The following is a 26,092-nucleotide window of genomic DNA, read 5'->3' on the forward strand; positions in this document are numbered from 1 at the left end:
ATCTGGGTCCAGTTTTTTGAGGAACTGAGTATTGTGAGCCCCAAGTCTCCTTGAGTAACGTTTCAGTTGTCATCTGTAAGCCTTTAGATGATTTGGCACACTGCAAGAGGGCATCAATAAGCCTCAAGACCATCTTTCGTGACATAGCAAAGCATGTGTTGTCTAGGGGGAATTGTTTGCAGAGAGCACGTTGTTCAGTAACCTCCTCGTGGTGCCCCTGGGTAACTACCGCTAGCATAGCTAGTGGAAGTTAGCTAAGCTGACAGTCTGAGGAGTGTGCCCTAAGCAAGCCATCTCGGTCTTAAAAAAAGATAAAACTTGCTGTGAATACATTGCCCAACCGACACTCATCAGTGCAGGCAAGACCTGAGACGAAGGAGTTGAGGCTGCTTGGAATAGCGCCCTTGAAAGGAGTGAGCAAAAGTGGTTGTCAGTGAGACCCTGTTAAAAATGGCTATAGCAGGCATGTCTCCTGACTTCTAACTGCGGGAATGTCTCCAATAGACAAAAGATGGTATCTCATTCAAAAGTCAACAAAGTGGCGCTAGCGAAATCGAGACAAGTAGATGACGATGTCTATGGAGTGGCATATTGGCTAGATTTGAACTAAAAGTCTCTTGGGAACTCAACACGCGCATCAATTTAAAAGCTATGTGAGTAATAACGATTGAAAGCAGGGTCAGTAAAGCTGTTGCGCGAGTGAACATGAGATGAAAGTTGCACTGTATGACTGAAAGGTGGTTAGTAGTTGATGAGAAATTTGCGTGTGATCCCTGCTCACAATTAGTATCTGAAGGGATGACCACTTAGTAAGAAACACTGTTTTTGGTCCAGACCAGATAGATGAAGTGATAGTCACAGAAATAACATCACAGAGTAGTGATGCAACTGTTATTGCAGAGATATAACATAAAAAGTGACTACAGTACATGCTTAATCCAGTTATTTAGTAAAATTTTACTCACTTTCATTTTTCCCGCTGTCTCTAAAAACATTGTAAGTGCAAAAACCACACAAAAAAGTCTGCCTCCGTTTAATTTTCTATAAACAGGTTGACCTAAACAATTTTTATTTTAAGCATCTGAATTATCATAATGTGTAAAGAGAATTCCCCGATTAAAAAAAATCACCTTTACTCCTCTGCAAGCCGTAAAAATGTAGTGTTTTGAAAACCGGCTGTGATTTTAAGTAATGAGTTTGGCTGTCAATTAGAGCTTCTTTTTTGAAGTGTAAAGGTTCTCTCGTTATCTCCTTTGTTCGTCTACGTCCTTTTAGTTTTATTCTCGCTGATTAGGAGAGATGAATTATTGTTACAAAATTTTTTGAAAAACTAATGGTATAAATTTATTCTAGCCCCATTTTTTTTTGTTCAGACAATTTTTGTTTACCTTTTAAAGACATCCCAGGCCAGCATACGTGGAATCAAATTGAAGCGAAGCTCTCTGCGTCTAGAATTTCACTCTAATTTAGAAAAATTTTAGGAAATTTGCAAATTGGCAAAAATTTTTCACCAATTTCAACTCTCATTTTCAGACAATTTAGCCGAAATTTTGACCGAATTGAGCCAAAAATTTGGTCACAGTTGAATCATTTATGACAACTAGCATTTTTTTGCGAGATCCTATTAAGAAAAAGCACGTATCTTATCGTTTTGTCAATGTCGTATAGTACAGAAGTACAAAAAAATCACAATCTTAATGAAATCTTAATGGTTTTTTAACCTGCTGTCACTTGTATTAACCAACGTTTCATCCATAATTCAATTTGTTTGAAATCGTAGTTTAAGTTTTAATAAACAGTGAGAAAACCATTTGAGATCCCTCTAACAATGGTTAGTTATCAAAATTTATATGATTACAAAGTTAAAAGAATACAAAGATTTGTTATAATATCGAAATTCAAACATTAAGAAAAATTTTATGTTTCGGTGATAGCATGTACTTTTTCCGTATAAAGAATCCACTGAACACGAACAAAAATGACTCATTCTGCGTTTGTACTTCTTCGACTCCACTGAGACTAGAAAAAGAAATCAGGTTTTTTGTCATTTTCGAATTTTAATCATCTTTTATGCCATAAGTGAATTTTTTAGACTTATATCTGCTATTCATTAATACAATCTTAAAACAAAAACAAATAGTGTGTGTTAGTAGCAGCCCGCGTACTCAGTCATCCGTTTTTGAGCTCCTGTTTAAAAAAGTTTTGTTTGTTTTTGGTGTAGTCTCTTCATAACAGAACTCTTCATATTTTTTGGATAGTTTTGAGATCAATTGAAAGATGAACTTGAGATCACACATCAGGTAGCAAAACGGCTGAATACACTGAGTCAGGCAGCACAATTCACAAAAATTTTTAAGCTTCTGAAGGCGATCGGCTATTTCTGAGATAAGAGAGAAATCAGATTTCTGCAAGTCTTTGTTCATCTGCCGTGTTTTGACTGCTGCTTTGAGTTTCATCCCCTTTACAAAATTGTCTTCACGACTCCTAATAGAAGGTAACAAATTAGTTTGACTACTAATTAGCCTGAACTCTGTGACTCACATTTTTTGATTTCGATAATTTTTTTGACACTGGAAAGAACTGTTTTGAAAAGTCTGTCGATATCGTTTAATTCGAGTTCTCTTATTTAATTTTTTGGCAGCTAGACTGATAATCATTATTGAGTTTGTAATTATAAAGGGCAGTTTTTTTAGGCACTCAATGTGATTACGTGCTTACAGACTATCGTTTTTCAAAATAGAACACTTTGTTTATGAAATTTTGTTTTGAAATAGTTTTAAAAATGTTTGCGTTGTTTTAAAATTTTCCAAAATTTTTGTCTTTTTCTTGAAAACAAAAACAATCAAGGGTCTTGAAACAGTCTCTGATAATTTTTATTGACTTTTGTTCAATCCTTCTTGTACGTAGTTTATAGCTCTATCGAATTATATTACTTTTTAAGAGTTTGGAATCAATTAATTAATATTCTTTTTCTCGGCGTGGTAAGCACAAACTACAACATGGAGCTCTTACTTTTGCTCAAGAGCCTCAAAGAACTTTTTCATCTGTTTTCACATAATTATAAGCTACCAAAGCTTTCTTACTCATTCAGTGTTGTCACAGAAAAAAAAACTCTCTCAGAAAAGGTAGAAGAAAGCTGAGCTCTTTATTGATTGAATCGCTTATTTCTTATTGTTAATTTTACAAAAATAATTCTCATATGCGTTTTTAGTGCTTCACATTATATATAACTTTTGCCCTTTTATGGCTATCAAAATTAGCAGGGTTTGGAATAAATGAAACGACAGCTTTTTCTAAAAACCAAATTAGTTTTGCTAATATTTGCCCGCTTCTCAGCTCTTTATAGTGCATTTGTTTGCATTTTTTTATTATCTGGCGTCATGGAGCGTCATTAGGATTCTTAGTTGAATCTGTTTATTAACGTGATTTATGATAAATTTGAAACCCAAATTTCAAATAAAATATTTAATATCTCGTTCTTAATTGTTTAAACAAAATTCATTTATCCTTAACAGAACACGTTAGTAGTCATGAAATCAAACAGTTAGGCAGAATTGCATTTTTGTTCTTGTTGTTGCTTTTACTGATTTTCGGGACTTGTCCTGCAATTCATCACAGTTTGTGGAGCAATTCATCATGTGGAGCAGCTGATCACTTTCGACTATTCGGACAAACCTGGAAACATTATTGTTTTATTAAAACTTTTTTAAACTCTACAATTACGTTTACCAATGTTTTTGACGACAATATTCCTACTGAAAAAAAAGAGAGTATCAAAAAGAGTCAACTTGGAATATGAAATCATCGATTTGACTGTAGAATTGTTGAACATAACCGACTAACGTCGGAAGAATTGCTCTCGGACGACTAGCAGGAGCTCGAATCAATTGAGTTTGGTTGGAGTAACTAAAATTACTTAGGTTCTTCAATTGTCGTCAATCCAGGTTATTATATTCCACTATAAACACTAATGCAATTTTCAGATTAACAAATTCTAGGATTTCGACGCATTTTTCATTTGACTTTTAGTAGTGAAGTTCCGCCACTTGAGTTCATCTGCTGTTACTTATGAATGGGAGAAGTTTAGATCACGCAGAACGAAACGGTCAAGGGCGCAAAAGTCAATCGAAAAGTGAAATGGGATCTATTTTTGTTCGCCTCTCCCCTGCGGTTTTTACGCACCCAGTTACAAATTATATGTTGTGACATAGCATGCTACTATGCAAAAAGAAAACAGCATGTGCGCTGGGGGGCGTAAAAAAATGAATCCACTAAAATGGGGGCAAAACATAATAGATCTCTCAAATCAGTAGAGCAAAAATTTTGAATAAAAAAGATCAACACGTTAACAATAACTGCTTCAAGCCATTGAAGAAAATCTGATTGATTTCCATATTTGCCACAACCCCCCAGTACCTTATTCTCCCCACAGTTAAAGAGCACGTGCCTTACACAATTATTTAAAAATATGGCACATGCGTCTAGAGGTGCAATTAATTTGCCCCCACTAACCTGGGGGGAGGGGGAAGGCCATAAACTGAAAGATTAGCGTTTCTTCCGAAGACTCAAATGTTTGTCTTGTTTTTCTTGTTTTAAATTTTAAGTCAGAGAAAAGTAGCTTTTTTCGTAACAGTTTGATTAGAACAATGTTTGCGGTAAATCTCACTTTTCTGAAATATAACTTTTGGTTTTTTGATATATGTTATGCTTTCAAAAGCGAATAGTGGAATATTTTGTGCCACACACAGAACAAGTGAGCTCTGTTGATTTTAACAATGATTTTATTGATCCAACATTTTTTAATATGGGGGAATTGGTAGTTTGTGCCCCCAAAACGTTATGCGCCCCTAGTTACAGCGCATGTGCCTATACATATTAAATCGGTATGTAAAAATGTGAAACGTGCGTCTGGGGGTGCAAAAGTTTTGGCAGAAGTACCATAAAAGGATACTAAAAACCAAAGGAAAAAAAATTGTCCCCTAAGTTTATCTTAAATCGACTCAAATTGAGTTTCAAACTCCGGCTCTGGTGGTGCCCTTCAATTGATGAACAATTTGATTTTTTTTGCACAAACCGTAAGGACTCTCTCCCTCTCTATTTTAGGTTCCAATAATAGAAACTAAACAATTTTTTTGTTTTCTCATAAACACTATAAATTTCTGGAACAAATTACGCTTGTGCTGTTTTTTTTCTTCAGTTAATTGTGAACCTAAAACTCTTCTGTCAAAAATGTAACTTCTTCGGCTGCTCTAAGTCTCACCTATTTCTCGATTGCTGCCTGACTTGAAAATTTACGTAATCCAATCAATTCTAAAGAAGATTCACATCGTAACATACCGAACTCACCAGACTGATACACAAAGTGTTAAGTGGACGAAGCTGTGACTGAATTTTTTGTTTGCTTTGCTATGCAAATTTTGCAGGTAATATCTTAAAGTTACCTCGACTTCTTTGTTGAAACCTACTCACTTGGCTAAAGTTAGCATACAGGTTTTCAAACAAACACTTTACTGTAAATAATTTACAGTTTTAATGCAAGGTCAAATTATTTGGATGCGAATCGAGTTCTGAGCATAATTCTGCATTATAGCTCTTTTCACTAAAAAAACATTTGCCAGCTGCTAACTTGCTGTCATCACCCAGTACTCACAATTTTTTGTTTCGATGAGTTTTTCAAAACATCAAGCATCATCTTACATGCCTCGTTAATGGCACTTTCTGAGCAGGCATAAAAAAGAAATTCAAAACTATATTTCACCCTGATTTTAATCTGCATTAATTAAAATAGAATTAATTGAGGCTTAATTATCATCAATTATAGGAAGCTTAAAATCGAGGTTAAATAATTGAGGGGTTAAATAATGTAGGGGTTAAAAAATCGGGGTTAAAAAACAGGACACCAAAAATAGGTACCTTGTTTTTGTAAGTTTGATTTTAAATTATGCACTACTACTCAAAACGTTTCTCTAATGACAAGGATGATGTTCATTATAATTGGTAAGATCTTGGTTCATGAGCGATCTTTGTAATTACTATCAGTTCAGTTTGAAACATCATTCGAACCACTCTCCGTGCCTTCTAGCAAAAATATTTTGAGGTTTTTCTCGTGCTCTGGCTCCCAAAGTTCCCCGCTGATTCGCGGTCCATACAATGAAAATTAAAATTTTGAGCACCCCTATTATTGGGTGGGACGTAAAATAGCGTTGTTGATCGTCCCCTCTCATTGGGTGCCATCGTGTTTCAAATGTGCCTAGGGTGTTGTTAGGTTGAGAGAGAACAACCTAATGTAAATTGTGCAATATATTAGATTGAAATAGCTTACCAAGAAGCTCTACATGCTCAACGTACTTGGCTAGAGAAAAGAAGCCCTGAGGAACAAGAGCATGGGCACGGGTTATAAGCGCTGCAGTTCCAGAGCTTGAGTTTGTGTATTGCGTAGCACAGTAGGCTTACAAATACGCCATGCGGGTTCGAATCCAGTACTGGTCGATTTTCACAGTAGCAAATCTTAATTAGAAGTTTTTCGAGATTTAAGATTCTCATCAGAAACTGTTACTCTAAGAAAATGATTTCAGATATCCTAGGCTGTGACCAAGAAAAATGTGTCCTTAACAAAGCAAAGAAGCCAGTTCAGAAAACCACTAAGAGGAGAGGGTGTGAGTAACCCAGACACCCTCCACAATTGCTCCCCAATTTTTGATATTACAGGCTCCATATTTGAATGCAGGCTTCCCAGTTAAATTTTTGCTCGAAAAATTTTTGTACACAGGAAGATTATATTTTGCTGATGGAACTTTTGTTCAACCCTCCATCCTTCATTATTTGATTTCAACGACCAATTTCATTGTTTAACCGATTTGTTTCATCATAGCTGTTTGAAACGTGAGTTCTGTGGTGTTTTATTGCCGTGATGAAAAGAATGTGATTAGACATGTTTATTATTGTGTATCAGTTGTCAAAGTATAACTTCAGTTTATAATCAGTTATCACCAATCAATGTCATGTATTTATTGTTTGTCATGTAATTGTGTAGTAGTGAATTGTACTGTTTTGAAATGTTTTGTATTGTATTGTATTAAAGTGCTCGCAGTGAAATCAGATGAAAAAAGTGTAGGTGTAGGATTAGACATGTTTTACAATTTATCATACAAGACTATCAATTTCTGACAACGACTTAATCCTGATAACAACTTTATCTATTTTTCAAGCAAGATCTTCCCATATTAAAGCCAAGTAGGAGACATTAAAAACTTTTCTCATTATCCCCCCCGGCGCCCAATCTAGTGGGCATACAGCTTATAGTCCCCCACTACAGTAAAATACCATTAAGGGGTATGAGGAGCTATAAAGGGAAAGACCCGAAAATTAAAGAATTAAGAGTAAAGAAATAATTAGGCTTTTATCATCAAATTCTTTAGTCAGAAGTTAATTCTCTTATACGATAAAAAAAAAATCGTGAGGACGAATGCTTGTGGGGACTTTGTTGCTATTGTTTTTTTTCAGTTATGTAAAGTGTCTGTGAGGTAAAATTTCACGAAGCAAAAAATTGGACAAGTCTAGTTAGTCAAACTCAAATCAAAATTAATCAATTCAAATAGTAGTAACAGCAAATATCACAAACAAACCTCTAGTTGAATATAATCTCTAATCTTTAATAATTTCTATTAGCACAATCATCAGTTTCAATTCTCAGCGTTGGGGTTGACCAAAAAAATTCAATTTCTTTCGTTTTTAATCTTTGTTTCCTTTTGCATAACTTCTGTTTTGAGAAATTCGATCAAACTTAAAAGGGCACTCAACAATTCAATTTTTTAAACTTTTTTTCTAACCTACACTTAATAATCCGGAAATTCCACATCTGAATAAAATTTCGACAAGAGACAGTTCAAGCTAGACATTAGAAATTCATATATAATGACAATTTTTGTTCCTGTTAAAGACAGTACATTCAAATTTAACAACTTTTGAGTGAATTTCCTCGAATCGAAGAATGGTCAACACGAACGCGAAGACGAGAACTCAAAATGGGTAACTATTAACATGTATGATCAGAATAAAAAGAGGTCAAGAAAGAACAAAAATGTGGAGAGAGACTATAATAAATTGGTGCCAATTGCGGCACGTATGACAATATCAACAGCAACATTAACTTTAGTTAACATCAAAGTGTCATGAATGCGAATAACGGGAATAATTCGTTGTTTTGTGTTTGCCCTCGGGTCAGATTAAAAGTTCGTGACAGTTCCGAAGAGGGTGGTATCAAATCAAAATTTGCATTTCTTTTCACTTTAAAATCAGCGTTAACAACATCAGCAGCTATTCTGTGTCCCTGCCGCTGGAATAGCACAGTTTGACTGTATACTTGCGTTCATCTGAAACATACTTACTTTAGACTACAGGATTCGATTTTGAAATTTTGATTGCTGTTTTTTTTTTCAACACTACATCATTGTGGTTGAAATAACTTTGGCAAATTATTGTTGAAAATATCTTTGTTAGCTTATTTACAGAAAGATGGTAAGCAAACTTTCCTGAAACTACCGTCACAATTTAATTTTTAGTACAACTGTTAATTGATGGTTTTTTTTTCAAATCGCCGCAATAAATAGGACATATAGTTGCGCGTGAACATAAATGTGGTTCTCTATCTTAAAATTTCTAAAAGAAGGCCGACAGCTTTTAATTGAACCAACTTATTACTGAATCAGTTAAAAAGTAGACAAACATTCACAGCATAGCAAATATGAACAATTCTCACAGGAGTAAATAATAAAGACCGATTTTTTAATTTTTTCCACCGAATTGGAGAACTGTTAATTAGATACCAGAGGAGTAGGGTAGTGAATATGTAATAGGAGGAGTGCTAGACTGAGACTGACTAACTTGGGTCTGTGTAGAGAGTGTGGTTGACTAAGATGAGTGCCTCTGTTGCTTCAGGTACACTTCTGAACACTACATTGGCACCTATCTTCTTTGCCTCTTCTAAAACACACAACATCAATATACATGCATACATACATACAAACACTGCTCCCCTCAACCTCTTCCCCATTTGTCGTCAGGTAACTATTACCCCAAACCCCCACCCCTATGTCTCATTTAAATATTGGGTCGCAAAACCAACCAAAGAACGACAAAAAAAACTTGAAACCCATTTGATTTAAAATTTTAGTAGAAAATTTAAGAAAAATTGCACGTTCATGTGCTACGATTGTTCACGTTAATTTGAACTAAACTTTTACAAAAAAGACATTGCCAACCTTTGTATTTGTTCTCCACAAATGATATCTTCTCAGGCACCGGGCATCCATCATGGTCCTCAAATATCTTCATAACTGCCTCCTCGGGAATCCCTTTGGGTAGATTGTAGGCATGCAGGGTCTTCTTGGGGGTCTGCTGTCTGTTCTTAGCGCGATCAAGTGCCGATGAGAATCGCTGATCTCGACTGCCCATAAAGTTGAAGTAAAATGGTTCACCATTAGGCATTCGGGACTCATCTGGCTGACGTTCGAACAGCTCCTGTTGCTTCGAGGATCTGGAATAAAAGTAAAGCGTTTTTAGAATCACTTAAACACATTTAAAATATTAAAACTAAACATACCCGGCAGATTGCCGGAAAATAGCCGCCGTTGATTCCAATAAGCATGATTGGGATTGAAAGAATAGAAGATATTGAAAAAAAAGATTTTTGTACAAAAACATTTTTTAAGTCCGATTTATTTTGATGGCATTTCGTAGTTGAACATAACGTACTTCTGTTTCTTAGAGAGCGGCTACAGGGGCTACTATCAACACCAATAAGCATTAGAGATGGTGACTAAGACTTATAGGAACGACGTTCAAATAGCGGGCATCTAAAATTGGGCTTTATGGGTTTATCCCGTTTCTACTACTGACTTCAATTTTTTTACTGACTCTGTTCATTTTGAATTGCTTTGCTGAGCAACTGCTGTTCAAAATCACTTTTAGCAGAATGAGAGAAGAGAGAAACTAGCCTAGAGAAGTCAAAAAGATATCACGCAAAATGTTGAAAAAGCGGCAAAATGAGGTAAAGCGAAACATTTTTTTATTCGACGAAGTAAAAAAAAAAAAATAGGAGCGCTTTAATAGCCGGCTGAGAAGATGAGGGCGGCTATTAATAATACCATTTTACAATAAAGAACGAGTTCACAATGTTTAATCGACAAAAAATGACGCCATAAATTTATTAGAATTTTCTGAAGCATCCATTTTCAAACTACAAGATTGAATCAGCTCTACAAGCCACAGCCACCCAAGCTTGTCCAATAAGCTTTAAAATATAATGAAGAAACGCACGTTACAGCAATCACTTGTTTTGAATTAGAAACTGTCGAACGAATCAGTTCTTTTCAGAGGACAAAATCTCGCATCGGTCTCAAGGTTTATTTTTCCAACATACTTCGATTGCATAAGTGCTTTTAATTATAGGTTACGTGACAGTGCTTTAGAGCTGCGAAGATCTGGCATTTATCGGGAACGGCGCACCTGTTCCAGATGTTACGCCAGAATTTCGAAGTAACATCTGCTGAGTCACAAAACCTTGGTTAAAACAAGCAACTTGCACGTTTTTAAATGACGGAAGTTAAGGAAAGTCAACTTCTAGCTATGCATATAGCAGCCAGCATTTTTACTTCTGGCACCGCAGAATTTAATCGTTTTATAACGTGCACGCGTGTGTTTAAAACAAGGTTACAAGACTCTGCAGACGTCACTTCGAAGCTCTGGCTTATCCTCTCGAACTGCTCAATTAGTTTTCTAATCGTGCGGAAATTCCAGCAAGTAGTAGTTGATTTAACGTCATTCTTCAATGGCGGGGTCAACAATCAAACCAACTCAAAAAGTTTTATAATACTTTTTGAAAAAAACCTGGCGCAATCTCCGAGAGAAGACTGAACAGCAATATAACTGGATAAAATTACCTATATAAGAGTCTCGTTAATATAATCATTGACTAACTCAGCTTCCCAAGTTCAGGCTGTTATGGGGGTCTTAGCAGGAACAACTAGTGTGAAAATGGGCAGTACTGAATTCGAACCAGCATCTCTTACTTGCACGCCAATATGTTAACCATAACACCAATTCGCCTTCAGCTCTCAAACGCCAATTGGTCTTGATATTTATTAAAAACAGTTCTCTTGTTCTTACTCTTCTTCAAGGTTTCGTCTCTCAAGCCAACCATACGTTCAACAAGTAGAGATTCTTGTCAAGCTCATCCTATACACAATTTACATCAGATTTTACCTTCTAACACAAGAAAATCGTTGCAAGAAGCAATTGATGGATCCAGTGAACTAGAAAAAAAAGAATTTCAATAAGCGCCTCAGTTAAAAATACATTTTCTGTCTTCTAATTTTACATTCTATTCCTTACAAACTTTCACAACTCAATAACCAAGAAAATTGTTAATCCTCTCGCAAAATCATTTAAGTCTAAATATATGTTATAAATCTCTGAGAAAGCTATGCTCAAGGCAAATGCTGCAATTTGAATTGCTGATGGCTTGAATTTTTTCAGCTCTGGGCGATTATTAGTGAAAAAATTATTAGGCGATTCAGTTTTGTCGGCCTCAAGTCTTTTGAAACTGTGCCTACAAAAAATTCGAAAAGATGACAGCAAAGTTAAAATAATTGTCACAAGATTGAATGGTTAATTGTCCATTTTGCAAAACAATAGATTAGATTTTACCTAGAAAGTGTAAAAAGCGCTGATTAAAGAAAATCCTCAAACTTAGTGCTAACACAGCGCTTTATTGGTACTTACTACTGACATCAAAGTAGTGTCTAAGTATTTGTTGGAACAAATTCTTAGTTGTCCAAGGGACTTAAGTGCAGTGACAAGAGGTCGCTTGCAGCCAAGTGATGGGCAAGAGCCCCGGAGGGGACTAAGATTTTCTTCTAACGTATTTAGAGAACCCAGGTTACGAATTTTATGTCGCCAAAACTTGGAGGCACGTGCAATTAGCACGTAAAAACGTGAAATGCTAAGTTTTGCAGCCCTAACTTAGCGGCCCGCTCGCAGTAAGGAAACATAATTTTTGGCGGTGAGGCCACACCCACTAACACTTCTGACGTTTCCCATAAAAACCTGAAATGAAAGCATTTGCCTCGCCTTGGAAACGGAAACATTTGGCTGATTCACAACTAGAAAAATTGAAAACTTCGTTTAATAATTTGCAAAACTGTACTCAATTTTAATTAAAGTTCAACACCCTTCGTACCCTTTGGTTCTCTAAATAAGTTAGCACATGAATCTTAGCCCCCCTCGGGCCGCTAAGATTCATGTGCTAACACATATATAGCGGCATAGTTCAAGTGTCAAAAGTTAGATCTCTTAGTTTTAAAGATTGAACTTATTAGACTTACAGAAGTGAAGGTCTAAATTTTTAGTCCTAAACTAAGTGTTCTATATGACATCAAGTTTAGGACAAACAATTAGCCCTTCATTTCTTCAGTCTAAGTTCAATCTTTCAAACTAAGCTCTCTGCCTCGAAGTTTTGTGACCGATGAAATCGTACCCAAAGTACTCCAATTGTTTTTAGAGTCCACAAAATAAGAGAAAATTTTGGAAGTGAACTACGAGGAATCAATTTACAAAACATGTCCAGAGAGAGACGTTCACCAATTAATTGCAACTTCACAGTATTAATGCTCGTGCTATTAAAGCTAAGTGCTTAGCTAACGGGCAAAAATTGCGTACATAAGCAACTTCAATTGGATAAAACTACGTCATTAATTGAGGCATCAAATTTCTGAAAATCGCACAAAAAAGTCAAACTTTGTGCCAAACACTAAACCAGCAAGTTTGATCTCAATGATTACGTTGATTTAAACTTATTCAAGTACCGAGGTATCACTAGTACTGAGATACTTCGATCGCATTCGTTGAACATGGTAACTTCAATATTAATTTGGACAGCTATTCTCTCCGGTTCAACTATACCCAGAGGCGACAGCTCGGACGAAGTTCAACAGAATGCGATCTTAAAGAGATCAAATATTTCCACGAATGATCAAAGTCAGAAAAATAAAACAACAAAACATCTTCATTCGACCAGAAACGGCAACAAACCCAAGCTGGAATCGGGAAAAGTAGTCCCAAATAATCCAGAACCTGAAAACATTGAAAGTATCGGTAGTGATAGCTCAAACTCAACTATTGAATTGAGTTTCTTATCGAGTTCACCTGCAAATTCAACAATTGGCGAGGAGGAAGGCAACTATTTTCTTCGTTCCATTATCTCACCCCATAATTGATATTTTCCGCCTTTTAAAATAGCACATGAGTTTTAATGGATAGCCCAATTCGCACCATTGGGGTATACTTTTCAGTTTGTTCCCCCCCCCCCCCCCCCCCCCCCCCCCTCTGCAATCCACGTACCATTACATAGTCAATCTTGGTGATATTGCAATTGAGCTTGTGGGGGCATAAACTTCAAGTATATATCTGATCGCATATTATCTAACTACACAAATCCTCTTTAAAGCAAAAATCGGATCTTTTCTGTTTGTGAAGCTTAGTGGGTGCATTTTATGTACCCCCTCTCCCCCCTCAGACGCACGTGCCACATCTTTTCAAAGATTTACTGGATCTTTTCCGTTTGTGCCCCCCCCCCCCCCAGCTTAGTGCGTGCATATTATTTCCACGTGTCATATTTCTGCATAATGATTTACTGTAATGGCACGTGCGTTGTAATTGGGGTGCTTAAATACTGGGGCCACAAATGGGAAAGATCCTGAACACATTTTAAACTTTTTTCCTTGTTGAAAACAAAAAAATTCTCAATGGGGAGAGATCAAGAAACAGAAGGCACGACTCCAATAAACGAGACCGATTACTACGAAGAAGACAAAAATGATCCCGTCAAAAGAGTCATTGTAAAATTCATGTCTCAAAATATCAGTTGCTTGAGGCCCGTTAAGCTCTACTCCACGGAAAACATGGATCAAAAAGCGAAGAATGTCTGTACGTGCCTCATGGACCAGATAAATTTTCTGAAAGATGACCAGCTGTTCTACCCTTGTTGCGAGCCCTGGTCCAGACAGTCCATTGCACAAACGTTGGATATTTTGGAACTTGCTAAGTCTTCAGAAATGCCCCTGGACAAATTACAAGGCATCCCCTTTCCTTGATTTCAAAACAGCGAAGAACCTTTTGGAACGCAATTTGGTGGTTTGATAAGATATGATTAAGAACTCGTCCGCGCTGTTGTAATTTTTTTTGTGTAATGATTTTCTTCCGAAACCATAAACTAAAAAACATTACGACTAATGTTTACAAGACGCATATAAATAAACTCCCACTGTTTAACAAATATTACTAAATGACGGTTACTCATCTGAGTTTATTTTCTTGCTCAAACAATTTTTGCCAATCGATATACATGGCGCAAAAAGAACTGACCGTCAAATCCTGCGCATATTTTAAATCGGGGATTTTTTGAATTTTGTCTATTTCACGCAGTCGCATGCGAACGTCAAATTGTTCACCATAACTATGCATGAGCTGAAAAAGAGTAGCTGTATTGTTTAGCCAAATTTTTAAATCTAAAATTTTGGTTGAATTAGTGCAAATTGAGGCTAATTGATGAACTGACGCCACATCAAACCTTTTTAAAAGAACTGGCCTTACATTCCCCATTACAATGATCCCCTCACAAAAACTTTTCTTATACGCCGATATGTTATATTTTCATTAGGAATCTGTTTAACTTATTGCCTATTCTATTAGCTGCACTTAAATACCCTTCACTTGGATTGGCACGCACTCAATTGACCTTATCTCTTTGAATTAAAGTAAAGAAAAGTTAATATCAGCGAGGAAGTCAATAGTGAGAGTGAGGGAAGTTACGTGTGACTAGAAACTAATCACGCGAATGAACATACATAACCGACTAACGTCGGGTGAATTGCTCTCAGAATTGGTCGGCTTCGTCAGTAGCTAGCCACGGTTTAGTGAGGCTAGCTTTAGCATGATTCGACTTGGCAACTTTTAGTTTTTTAGCCTTGTTTAACAAATATTACTAAATGACGGTTACTCATCTGAGTTATTAACAAGGCTAAAAAACAAAAAGTTGCCAAGTCGAATCATGTTAAAGCTAGGCTCACTAAACCGTGGCTAGCTACTGACGAAGCCAACAGTTCGCCGGTCGTTTGAGAGCAATTCGCCCGACGTTTGTCGGCTATGTATGTTCATTCGCGTGATAAATCAAATAAAAACTGATATTTTTAAAAATTTGCAAAATATTGCAAATATAAAAAAGCTTCCAGATTTCGCAGTGAAAATGCTCAAAACTATTTTGTCTCTGGAATTATGTCAAGTAATCCATCTACAAGACTTGAAAAACTTCGTTGGCCAGTAATGATCTTTAAACTCAGAAAAGGACAAAAAAAATTAAAAATTTTGTGAAAATAATGGCAAATTTTAACAAAATTTTGCTAAAATTCAAGATAATAAAATCTTCAAAACCATTTCATTGTATGAAGAGGATATCCAGTGTCCCTATTTCAAGCTTTAAATAATTTAACAGGCTCAAAGATACATAAATTTGAAACATCAGAAAATTGCTAATGCTGGAGTCAAAATACTGATAACCATTCCATTAACTCTAGAAACTATGGGACAGCTTATCATCAAAACTAGGAGGAGGTCCTTAAAACCCTGGTGCCGGCAAAAATGTTAAAAACTTCAAAAAGATTTAAAAAAACTTAAAAAAAATGAGAATATTTTTTAAAAATTGCTGATATTAAAATCTTGAAAAACATTCCATTACATCCAGAAACTATGCAGTAACCTAAACTATGCAGTAACCCCCAAAACTCTAAAAATTTTCAATATGCAAGTTCCATAAAAAAAGCAAAAATTTGATATAATAAAAGTTGAAAACTAATCCATGACCAAAAACAAAAAAATTCCAGTAACTCATTATCAAACCCTAACAGAGATTTTCAGTTAGTCTGAAATCTTGGTGTTGAGATCTTGAAAAACATTCCATTACATTCAGAAACTATACAGTAACATATTGTCAAAGCCTAGGAGTCTCATCGGCTCCTGAGACTGGAGAAAACCTAAAAACCGACAAATTTTTTTTTTAAATTTGACAGTTTTATACAAAACGCTAAAAATTGTCACATTAAAAAATTGAAGCTATTCCATGGCAGATAAAATATTTTCAATAAATTATTATAAAACCTTTGAGGACGTTTTCTGGTCCCTGCGCGTTTTGTCGAAAAAAATGCTAAAATTCTGGATGTTAAAATGTTGAAACCATTCCACTACGACTAGAAACTATGCAGTAACCTATTATGAAACCCTAGAGGAGGTTCCTTCACACCTAGGGCTGAAAAAACTCAAAAATGACAAACATTTTTAAAAAGCTTGAAAAAAATTTGAAAACTAGTATAAAACTGCGTGTTTTTATCGATCGGTTGTACAAACGTAGCCACGGGGTGGAGTACTGGGGGGTGATAGGGAGGGACGGGGGTAGGCAAGTGGGGTGGGGGGCTCTAAGAGGACTTAATGACCGGTGGGCGCTACCTGTCTATCCCGTTTTTGAGGGCGAAAAGTCAAAAGCGTCAGACGGAAAATCGGTCAGGCGAAAAACATTGGCAATACCGATTGTTTTGGTAAAGAGAAACCAGAAAAGTTTGCAATTTGGGGGTTGTGTTCCTTTTTTCTTTCCGCTTATTAAATGTGATCAATTTTCTTGCATGAACGTATACTAGACTATAGAAATTTGTATATTGGTGAAATCGTCTCAAAGCTATTGCAGCCTGCTTCAGTCAGTGAAAAACTGCAAAAGTCACTAGAGAAGTCAAAACGTCAAGCAAAAATTTTGCATAAATACCAACACGTGTACAATAACTGCTTCAAACTTCGTTTGACTCAACTTCAAAACTCAAGTTTGCCTCGGTTTGAACTTGAGGATCATTTCTGTGAAAAAAAAAACCATTTTCATCCCAGTGCTGAAAAAAGATTTCAAGTGAAAAAAAATTGCCTTCCTTACGTCATTGTTTTAAAAAACACAGTTCAAACCCACAGCATCGATTCTGTACTAAAAAACTTAAAAAAAAACGTCCGAAAAGCGATGTAGTTCGCTATGGTACAAAACTGAATAGCCGAAGCAGAGGCTGCTTTATCAAGATTTAAGAGTTCAACTTTGTCAAGGAGTGTATTTGCTACCGACAGTCCTACCTGCCGTTGACAATATTTTGTTCCGCAAACTTGATTTGGATATTGTAAAGGAAAGGGTCCTTAACTGTAGGATCAATTGAGAACTCACAACAACAGGTGCTTAAAAACGAGAAGGCTCAAATGGATAAATGCGTACAAGACAGTAGACAACAAAGGTTAATTGAGAGGGCAAACGGTAAACAATCGTCCAATCAGAGGTCATTTGGAATCGTTATCTCGATTGTAGGCACGTGCAAGCTGATTATGAACAATTTACACTGAGGTCCAATTTAAAAGGATATATTCTGTCCCCCACCCACCCCACCCCCACCCCGCCCCTTGGTGAGTATACTTATTTTTCACCACCAGCCTAATATGCTAATTTTTTAAACATAATAACGTGCTTTATGACAATTTGTAATTGGGGGTATTACACAACACAGGGAGGGGGAAACAGAACAGATCCGTTTAGAAACTCGATGAAGAAAGCCATGGAGCAAAGTTACACAATAATAAGATAAAACATTTTTGAATTATGCATCAATTGGTAATTATTTGATACGAATATTGGAATAAATGTGACAAAGATTTTTGAAATCAAATCAACAATCGGACCTGCAAATCGATACTACAAAGACAGCAGCCATCAATGTTTTCCAATAAATTAATAGATGAACTAGTTATAAATAATCTAGTACAAATTTAATGCCAATTTTAGGGATATTTAACCATTGTCCGACAGCATTAATTGATTCGATTAATAAAATTAATTAATTCTCAATTTGTTGCCCACATTTTTCCTATTTTTTGCCTATTTCATAGCGACGAGTTCAAAAACAAACCGAAACAGAACTAACTAATGTCGCACGCATTGCTCTCAAATGACAGAGAGGGGATCAAATAAAGCTGATCGAGCAATGGCGGAGGATACCTAATGAGTTTCAAATGATTTTCATAGAAGCTAATTTTAAAACAAAGCATAATTTGAAGATTTAAAATGAACAGTACTTCGGCGCACTTTCCATTTGAGCTTCAGTAGTAGAAAACTGCCACAATTGAGCTACGCTGCTTTAAATTATGAATGAGAGCAATTTAAGTAATGGTGGCGTGACTCTGCTTGAATTCAATGAGAACTTCTCGAGTTTATAGAGAACCGCGAAGCGGTTCGTGATTTTGAGTCAGAATTTCAAATTGACTTCTGCAGAGTCACATAACCATCCGCAAAAAATAAAAAGCGCAAGTATTAAAATGATGACCAAGTAGGACCTTCTGGCATTTTACCTTCTGCCACTGCAGATTTTCGGCATTTTAAAATGTGTACGTGAGTGTTTTAACACAAGAAAATCAGACACCGATTGAAAAAACCACTTGAGTAGTCGGACGACAAAACGGTTAGACGATGATTCTTTTAACAATAGACTCAAGCAAAATCAGTTACGCTGCTAATAATTTCAAATCAAAGAGCAACTTAATTTAAAGTCACTCAAAACTCAAGAAGTCAAGCGCAAAAAAAGTCACTTGAAGATTGAAATCGCACAGGCAAACGAAGGAACCTTATTAAAATAAAGCACTCAAGAAATACTTCTGCTTCAGGTGCGCCCAAATTTTCAGGCGGAGGAGGGTTGGGACGCATTTTACCCGCTTACCCAGTTTTGCAGACGAGAAGTTAAAAACCTCAGATGAAAAATCGATCAAGCAAAAAAACGTACGAAAAAGAACGCAGGACTAATATAATTGCTTCATACTTTGAGCGCAATTATAACCGAAGATAAAACAGTCAAAACCTGCAAAAACGACAAAGCTAAACTCAACTTAAGCATCGGAAACCTACTCGCTACACGTAAAAATTGAAAGCAACTCATTGATTGAAGTTTATCATTAATTTACTCCAATTAATTTTCTCCGAATTTATTGTAAATTGCTCCAAAAGTCACTAGCATCTTCAGAGGGCTCGGTGAGTTTTGAAAAATTTCTCAACAAAGTTTCATCTGGAAAGATGTAAGCGCAACAAGGGAAATGATCCCAATAAGAGGTCATACAAAAATTGCTTTAGAATTATTTATTTTTAAAATTTGTAATTCCTCAATAGAAGCGCCAAAAAAATAAATCGGATGCATCTCAATTCCAATTAACGATAACTGCTTTGAAACGTTTGCTTCAAATACTGACAGGGGTGAGGGACCGTGGTTAGCAATCAATTGCAAAAACTTAAATAGTCTTAATGAATTGTAACTAAAAAAGAGTTATAAAACGTTCTGAAGAATGCCAAAAAAGCCGTTGATTCCCATAACCCCAATTGAGATTGAAAAAACAGGAAAATAAATCTAGATTTTTGTACAAAAACCGTTTTAAATCGCCGCAATTTTTATTTCGTTTGGTTGTTGACATACCTCAAGATCAATGGGTATTAGAGATGGTATTTAAGCCTTCTAAGAACAAATTTTAAGCATTCGGCACCTGAAATTGTGCTTTATGGGTTTCTCCTTTTTCTATTTTTGATTTCGTTTTTTATGACTTTGCTGATTTTAGATTGCTTTGCTAAGCAACTGCTGTTGAAAAGAACTTCGAGCAGAATGAGCGAAGAATGCAACTAGCCAAGAGAAGTCAAAGATTTCCTGCAAAATGTCGAAAAAGTGGCAGAACGAGGTAAAGTGAAAAAATTTTTATTCGACAAAAACATAGCAGTACAAGTCCTGACCTACAATTCAAAGAATTTTCATGGACTAAACAAAAACATACTCGGCAGATTGTCGGAATATAACTCTATTGGGATTGAAAAAGAAAATATCAACAAAAATTGATTTTTGCATGAAAACATTTTAAAAGCAATTTATTTTGATGTCATTTCGTAATTGAACATACTCCTGTCTCTCAGTGAGAGGCTACAGGGTCTAGTATCAATGCCAATAAGCATTATAGATAGTAACTAAAACTTATGATAGCAATGTTCAAGTACCGGGCATCTAAAAATGGGCTTTATGGGTTTAGCCCGTTTCTATTTCTGACTGATTTTTTTTTATACTGACTTCCTTCATTTTGAATTGCTCTGCTGAGCAGCTGCTGTTTAAAAGGACTTTGAGCAGAATGACAGAAGAGGGAAACTAGCCTAGAGAAGTCAAAAAGATTTCACGCAAAATGTCGAAAAAGCGTCAAAATGAGTAAAGCGAAAAAAAGTTCGACAAAGTAAAAAAAATTAGGCGCGCTATAAAAGCCGGCTGAGACGATGAGGGCGGCTATCAAATAGACTTAAATTGGATCATGAATGGATTGAGAAAACCAGTTTAGAAAAAAATTCTTCAGAAAATACTGGAGATCAATGTCGAATTGCCGCATGTGAACAAAAAACTACTATCGAAAAAGTAAAATTTTGTTCACAGTTTTCGAACCTTGCTTGAAAATTCACGCCTCTGCTTCAAAATTCACGAGTGAAAAATTTTCACGCCTTAAAACCACTCGCTTTTTCGGTTCATGTCCTATTTTGGGTGACCACAACCATCACTTCAAATTGACTTCAAAAATCATGAACATGTGAGCACAGATCTTAAAAATCATGAAAATGTGTCAAAAAAGACAGCGCCCCCATCCAAATCAAACTCTTTGAATTGTATAAAAAATGGGAGCGCAATAATAGCCGGCAATGAGGAGCGTTATTTAAAAAATGAAAACAGAAACTGTCATTAACAATTGTTTCTAAATTATCTTCAGATATCAGGTATCTGTTGGGCATAAGAACGTCGCAAAGAGCAAATTTCAAAACAAGTTTAAGAATGTTTCATGATTTTTCCATGTTCAAACTGCCCGTCAAGAATATTAGTAGATACTAAATCAGTTCCGTGCAATCTTAGCCGCGTGTTAACTCCTCGAGAAAATAACCGACTAAAGTCGGGCGAGTTGCTCTCAAACGACCGGCGAGCGGTTGGCTTCACTGGAGCGTAGCGCATGCTAGCACTAGGAGGTAAGAGGAATGAGGGATCAAGATATGAGGGAGTAGGGTTGGGAGGGCTGGACGAATGGGGGTCCAAATAGCCAGGTAGAAGAGGGTGGACGGGAGAGAGTTGGGTGGGAGGGGTTGTGGTGACTGAGGTCAAACTATTAAGATAAACCACACCACCCTTCACACCATGAAATTGTCTCCTCAAAACAGTTCGGGTCAATCTCATACTTAGAAACCAGTAAAGTCTACAGCTCTAAGAGCTGCTCAGCCACTGAATTCCCTACGGTCTTTATCTGTTTATCTCGTTTTTGAGGAACATAAGTTGAAAGGGTCAGACAAAAAACTGCATAAAAAAGACCACATGACTTATATAAATGCTACAAACTTCTTTTGAGAGCAGTTAGAAAAATTGAATCTTTCTTTTCTACGATCTGTTCGATCTGTTTTCCAATAATGATACTACTTTTGCGTCTCTCCGCCTAAAAAATCGATCGGGCAAAGTTGGTACAAACAACCTGGCTGTTGTGAAGTTTCAACCATAACGCTTTTCCGTGAAATAGAGAGAGCGAACCCACCCAAATAATTGATACAAACTTTGAGAGCAATAAATAGTTTATAAAAAAGAACTTACTTTGGTGTCAACTCAGATCCGAAGCACTCGATGCCCTTGATGACTTGCATGATCCTGGTCACTGACTCGTAGCCCTGCATCTCAACAAGCGCAGAGCCTGGCTTCGTCTTCATAAATTTAATCTAAACACAAAAAATATTATTTGATTTTTCAATTATAACTGAACATTGCGTCGGACAAATGGCTCTCACACGACTGGCGAGTGGTTGGCTTCGTCAGTAGCAGTCTGCGACTTAGGGAGGCTAACTTTAGCATTAATGAAGTGGTTGGATGGAGCAGGCGAGGGATCAAGCGTTCGGGATTACGAGTGGTATGAGCTGGAGAGGGATGAAGAAAGGGCGGGGGGGATCGAGAAATTTTCTAAAAAATTATGAAATGCGCTGATTTTTCAAAAACTTCAGCGCAAAAACCTTGCATAATAATCCACTGAAACTTTGCAAGAACTGCGCTGAAAACCACTGAACTTTAAAAAAAAGCGTTGACTGAGACATTTAATTCCCATTTAGTTTGATCACATATTAACAAACTATTTAGTAAGCAATGCGCTGAAATTGTAAGAAAAGCGCTGAAAATTAAGCGCATTTATTACATAAATTCAGCGCATTTCTTACAAAACGTTAATCGTTAACATAAAACCAAACAAGGCGGCTCAGCAATGTGCAATGGCACACAAGTTTTCGACCCCGCCCATCCACAATTTTGGCATAATTGCCTACCAAATGAGGAACAAACAGAAAACCCAAAAATTATTTTTTGGGAATCCCAAAAAAAGTATTTTTCAAAAAAATTGTGTATGAACAATAACATAGCCTCCAAAGCAAATAACTCAGTGGAGAAAAAATTGAAGCATTAAATTGCTGTGATATGCCAATACTAAGAAAGCGAGTCAACACGATCAGCAAAATCAAACAACAACAACATCAAACAATAAGTACATCAAAAACTTTTTGTCCGTTTTAAAAAACAAAATTTAATAACAAAGTTAACATACCGTCAGATGAACCTAAAACTAAACAAAAATAACTTATAAATCACCAGAAAAGATATAGACCAGTCCATAAAAAGGTTTGGTAACAACTAGACAAAAAAGAACAAAAACAATAAAGTTAAAAAAATTCTCTTATTTTTTTAGAACAATTAACTTAAGTAATTAAAAGCATTAGAAATCAAGTAAAATATCCCAATAGTTTACGATTACCAATGCTTTCATAGAAGGGCATTAGGAACTTTCCGTATTCATTTCTTTAAGCGGCTAAAAAGAACAACAAAAAAACACCAAACAAAAATTCAATTGAAACTTGCCAGAAAACACTGTCAAAACAGTCAAGCCATATTTCGGTCCTCAAAACAAATTCGTTTGAGCCTTTTTCAAACACCGATAATGTAGTATTTGGCCATTTATTAGTGAGACTAGGTAACAAGTAGACAAAAAAGAGAAAAGGGCAAAAGTATGTAATAATTTTGATTTTTTTCGAAACAAAATTATATCCAAAGTCATGAAAAACATTAATTACAAAATCAAATGTTCGAATAGGGTCATTTATTCATCCACAGGAATTCTTTTAGACCTGCAATTATCCAGAATAATTCTTGCGTCTACAAAAAGAACGTCAAACATGACAAAAATCAAATTAATTTACTTTTTTTGTGAAAAATCGGTGTCGAAGTAATAAGGTCATAACGCATTCTTTAAAAAAATAGATTTTGGGACATTAATCCCTTTTGACACCTTCCCTTGACATCCATAATGTCATATTTGACCTGTAATTAACGAGATTAGGTACCAAAAAGAAAAATAAAAAGAACAAACTTGCGAAGTTAAAAAATTTTTTATTTTTAGTTTTGGAAAACGATTGTTTTCAAAGTCATGAAAGCCATCAGCTATCTACTAATATCAGAATATCGGCTCGTCTATTCTTCCATAAAAAGCCAGTGAAACCTATCACTATACAGGAAATTTCATAAAACTGAAATGACAAAGTAAAATTGACAGTTAAAGACAAAATTAAAAAATTCAATTAACTTCTTGAAGACGTGTCGAGGCCGTTAAAACTATACTCTAAATCTTTACGGATTTTAATATGTTCAATTGTGTTTCATTTTGAACTCTAATAATTTGATATGAGAACTTTCAGTAATGTGATAATGTGACTAGAAAACGTGAAAAACTGGCAAATTTATAAGAACAGGAAAAAACTGATATCTAGTATCAAAGCCAGAAAATATTAACTTCAGGCATAAAACGCAATCGAGACTAAATCTCAAAGCAGTAGAAAGAACAATCATTCTTTCTTTGATGACACTAAGCTGCAAGTTGATCAAATTAAGAAAAAAATGGAGGAAAAGTTCTTTAAGCCATTATTTATTTAAAAATCAATTATTTTTAAAAGTCGAAACGATCATAAACTTTCAAGTAAAAAACCAAATGCATTAGCTTGGAGCTGCTTAGGAGCTTAGGAAGCCAATTCGACCTATCACTCCTGAGCTTTCATTTGATATGTTCTGTTCTTTATTATTAAAGTTCTTTTTTCAAAAAAAAAAAGACCGACTGACTGTAATCCGAATTCTTTTTGGATTGTAACAGTCCTAGACTGACCCAAAACTAACCCTGCTAATGCGTATTGCCCCTTAGGAACTATTGATTTTCGAATATTGTTGATATGGATAATTTGTTAGTTGAAAACTCAAAAAAAAAGTTCTGCATTTTTGATAATAAACGAGTAAAGCTAGCAAAAAACTGCAAAGTTTTAATTACAGAGCACTTTAAGCGGAAGTTGAAGGTGGAATAGCCCCTTTCTGAGTCTACAGAGATTGTGTTAGTGTTGTTTGGGTGTGTAATGCCGGGAAATTTTATCAAAGTGAACTAAAGTAGCTTATTTCGTGCTGTTTTTGATGAAAAAGGCTGAATTTTGAAATATTTATCCAGAGTTTTTGACCAAAAAAATTAAATCAGAATAATCAAAAAAATTGTTTGTCCTTAAAAATAAAATCAACGAAACTATGCTTAACAATTTCAACAAATTTTAGCAAAATTGACGAAAATTTAGGCAAAAATTCCGGAAAATGTGAATAAAAACAACGTGAATTCACTCTTCTTTTCTCAGAAGTTTAAACCTCGATAACTCCCTGTAGAAAACGAAAATTAAAAAAATCTTTTTAATTCCATATTCTACGCTGGACGAGCTTTCTAATGATACAAGTCTCAACTCTCTACGATGAATATATCGATCGTCGAAAATTGACTGAACAAAAAAACCCCACTTGAGTATATAGTTCCTCCCCCCTCAAGAGGGGTCGGAACAATTAAATGGTACAACATTCAGGAATTGGTGCCGAAAAGCGTTAAATTTACTGAATTTATTTTTAAAATGAGCTGAAATTCGAATGCATTTCTTACAAAGCTTCAGCGTATTATTATTATTATGTAAGATTTTTGCGCTGAAAATTTTGAATAACCAGCGCATTTCAACGTTTTCAGCTCATTTCTTTCATAATTTTAGCGCATTTCTTACAAAATAATGTGCTGAAACGGCGCTGACATCCCGACCCCCGGGGGATATATATTATATATATATATATATATATATATATATATATATATATATATAATATATATATATATATCCCCCGGGGGTCGGGATGTCAGCGCCGTTTCAGCACATTATTTTGTAAGAAATGCGCTAAAATTATATATACTTAACTATACAATATATATACTTAATAATTATCAGGAAAGAAAGAACAATAAAATGCCGAACAAATAGATGCAAATTACCTTGTTCACATTTCCGAATATGCACAAGAGGTTAAAGAGCCTCCTGGGTCCGAATTTTTCTTCGTTCATGCCGTACATGAGGAAGCACGCCGGCATGATGTCAGCTGGAACCACACCTCCACCGGGTAGCATAGCCGTCTGAGGAGAAGCTCCACCTCGGTACATAGAGCTTCCGTCCATTCCACCGTGGTACATTCCACCTGAGGCGTCCAACTCGTCAATAGGCACGTAGTAACCACTGAAAAATGTACTGACTAAGTGCAAATTACATTCAGTGCAGGCAACGAATATCAAATTAAATGGAAACCTGTCTTTTTTTTAAAATTAAATGCCGAGGCTAGTGGCCAGTCGAAAGGCCCGACATTCGTAGAAATAATTTAAAAGTAGTAAGCATACACGTTTATTAACGGGTATAAACGCAATACCCCCCCTGTATTAATAGAGTAATGCGTATGTCTACTACATATATCTCTTCATGATAATCAGTTTTGAGTTAATTAGTAATTTCTTCAGCAATGCTTCATAGTTCTTCGGAATTTCAGAAACTGAACAAGTAACAAAT

General features: G+C 35.7%; 2 protein-coding genes across 2 annotated transcripts; one reads left to right on the forward strand and one right to left on the reverse strand.

Annotated features, from left to right (window-relative positions):
* Nucleotides 1–8,083: 8,083 nt before the first annotated feature.
* On the reverse strand, nucleotides 8,084–25,788 carry LOC142355747 (heterogeneous nuclear ribonucleoprotein L-like). Its single transcript, XM_075407814.1, has 5 exons — nucleotides 25,531–25,788; nucleotides 21,756–21,877; nucleotides 9,261–9,535; nucleotides 8,884–8,982; nucleotides 8,084–8,372 (listed from the first exon to the last, which is right to left on the reverse strand). Exons 1-5 carry the CDS (start codon nucleotides 25,723–25,725, stop codon nucleotides 8,317–8,319), a joined length of 747 nt encoding a protein of 248 aa, XP_075263929.1. The 5' UTR covers nucleotides 25,726–25,788; the 3' UTR covers nucleotides 8,084–8,316.
* LOC142355745 (uncharacterized) lies at nucleotides 8,985–17,527 on the forward strand. The gene is made up of 4 exons (XM_075407813.1): nucleotides 8,985–9,062; nucleotides 12,560–13,233; nucleotides 13,825–14,133; nucleotides 17,282–17,527. The coding sequence occupies exons 2-4, from the start codon at nucleotides 12,909–12,911 to the stop codon at nucleotides 17,470–17,472; spliced, it is 825 nt and encodes a 274-aa protein (XP_075263928.1). The 5' UTR covers nucleotides 8,985–9,062; nucleotides 12,560–12,908; the 3' UTR covers nucleotides 17,473–17,527.
* Nucleotides 25,789–26,092: the final 304 nt, after the last annotated feature.

Source organism: Convolutriloba macropyga, unplaced genomic scaffold, assembly GCF_964194025.1.
Source record: "Convolutriloba macropyga unplaced genomic scaffold, txConMacr16.3 SCAFFOLD_693, whole genome shotgun sequence".
In the NCBI taxonomy this organism is placed as follows: domain Eukaryota; kingdom Metazoa; phylum Xenacoelomorpha; order Acoela; family Convolutidae; genus Convolutriloba; species Convolutriloba macropyga.

Excerpts from the sequence above, each read along its gene's own strand:
- LOC142355745 (XM_075407813.1), top strand. The coding sequence starts at position 12,909 with ATGGTAACTTCAATATTAATTTGGACAGCTATTCTCTCCGGTTCAACT. Across the intron at positions 13,234-13,824 it reads AACAATTGGCGAGGAGGAAG|AAGGCACGACTCCAATAAAC; the intron begins GCAACTATTTTC and ends ATCAAGAAACAG. Across the intron at positions 14,134-17,281 it reads GCCCCTGGACAAATTACAAG|GATCAATTGAGAACTCACAA; the intron begins GCATCCCCTTTC and ends CCTTAACTGTAG.
- LOC142355747 (XM_075407814.1), bottom strand. The coding sequence starts at position 25,725 with ATGTACCACGGTGGAATGGACGGAAGCTCTATGTACCGAGGTGGAGCT. Across the intron at positions 8,983-9,260 it reads TGTGGAGAACAAATACAAAG|AAGAGGCAAAGAAGATAGGT; the intron begins GTTGGCAATGTC and ends TGTGTGTTTTAG. Across the intron at positions 8,373-8,883 it reads CACTCTCTACACAGACCCAA|ATGAACGCAAGTATACAGTC; the intron begins GTTAGTCAGTCT and ends AGTATGTTTCAG.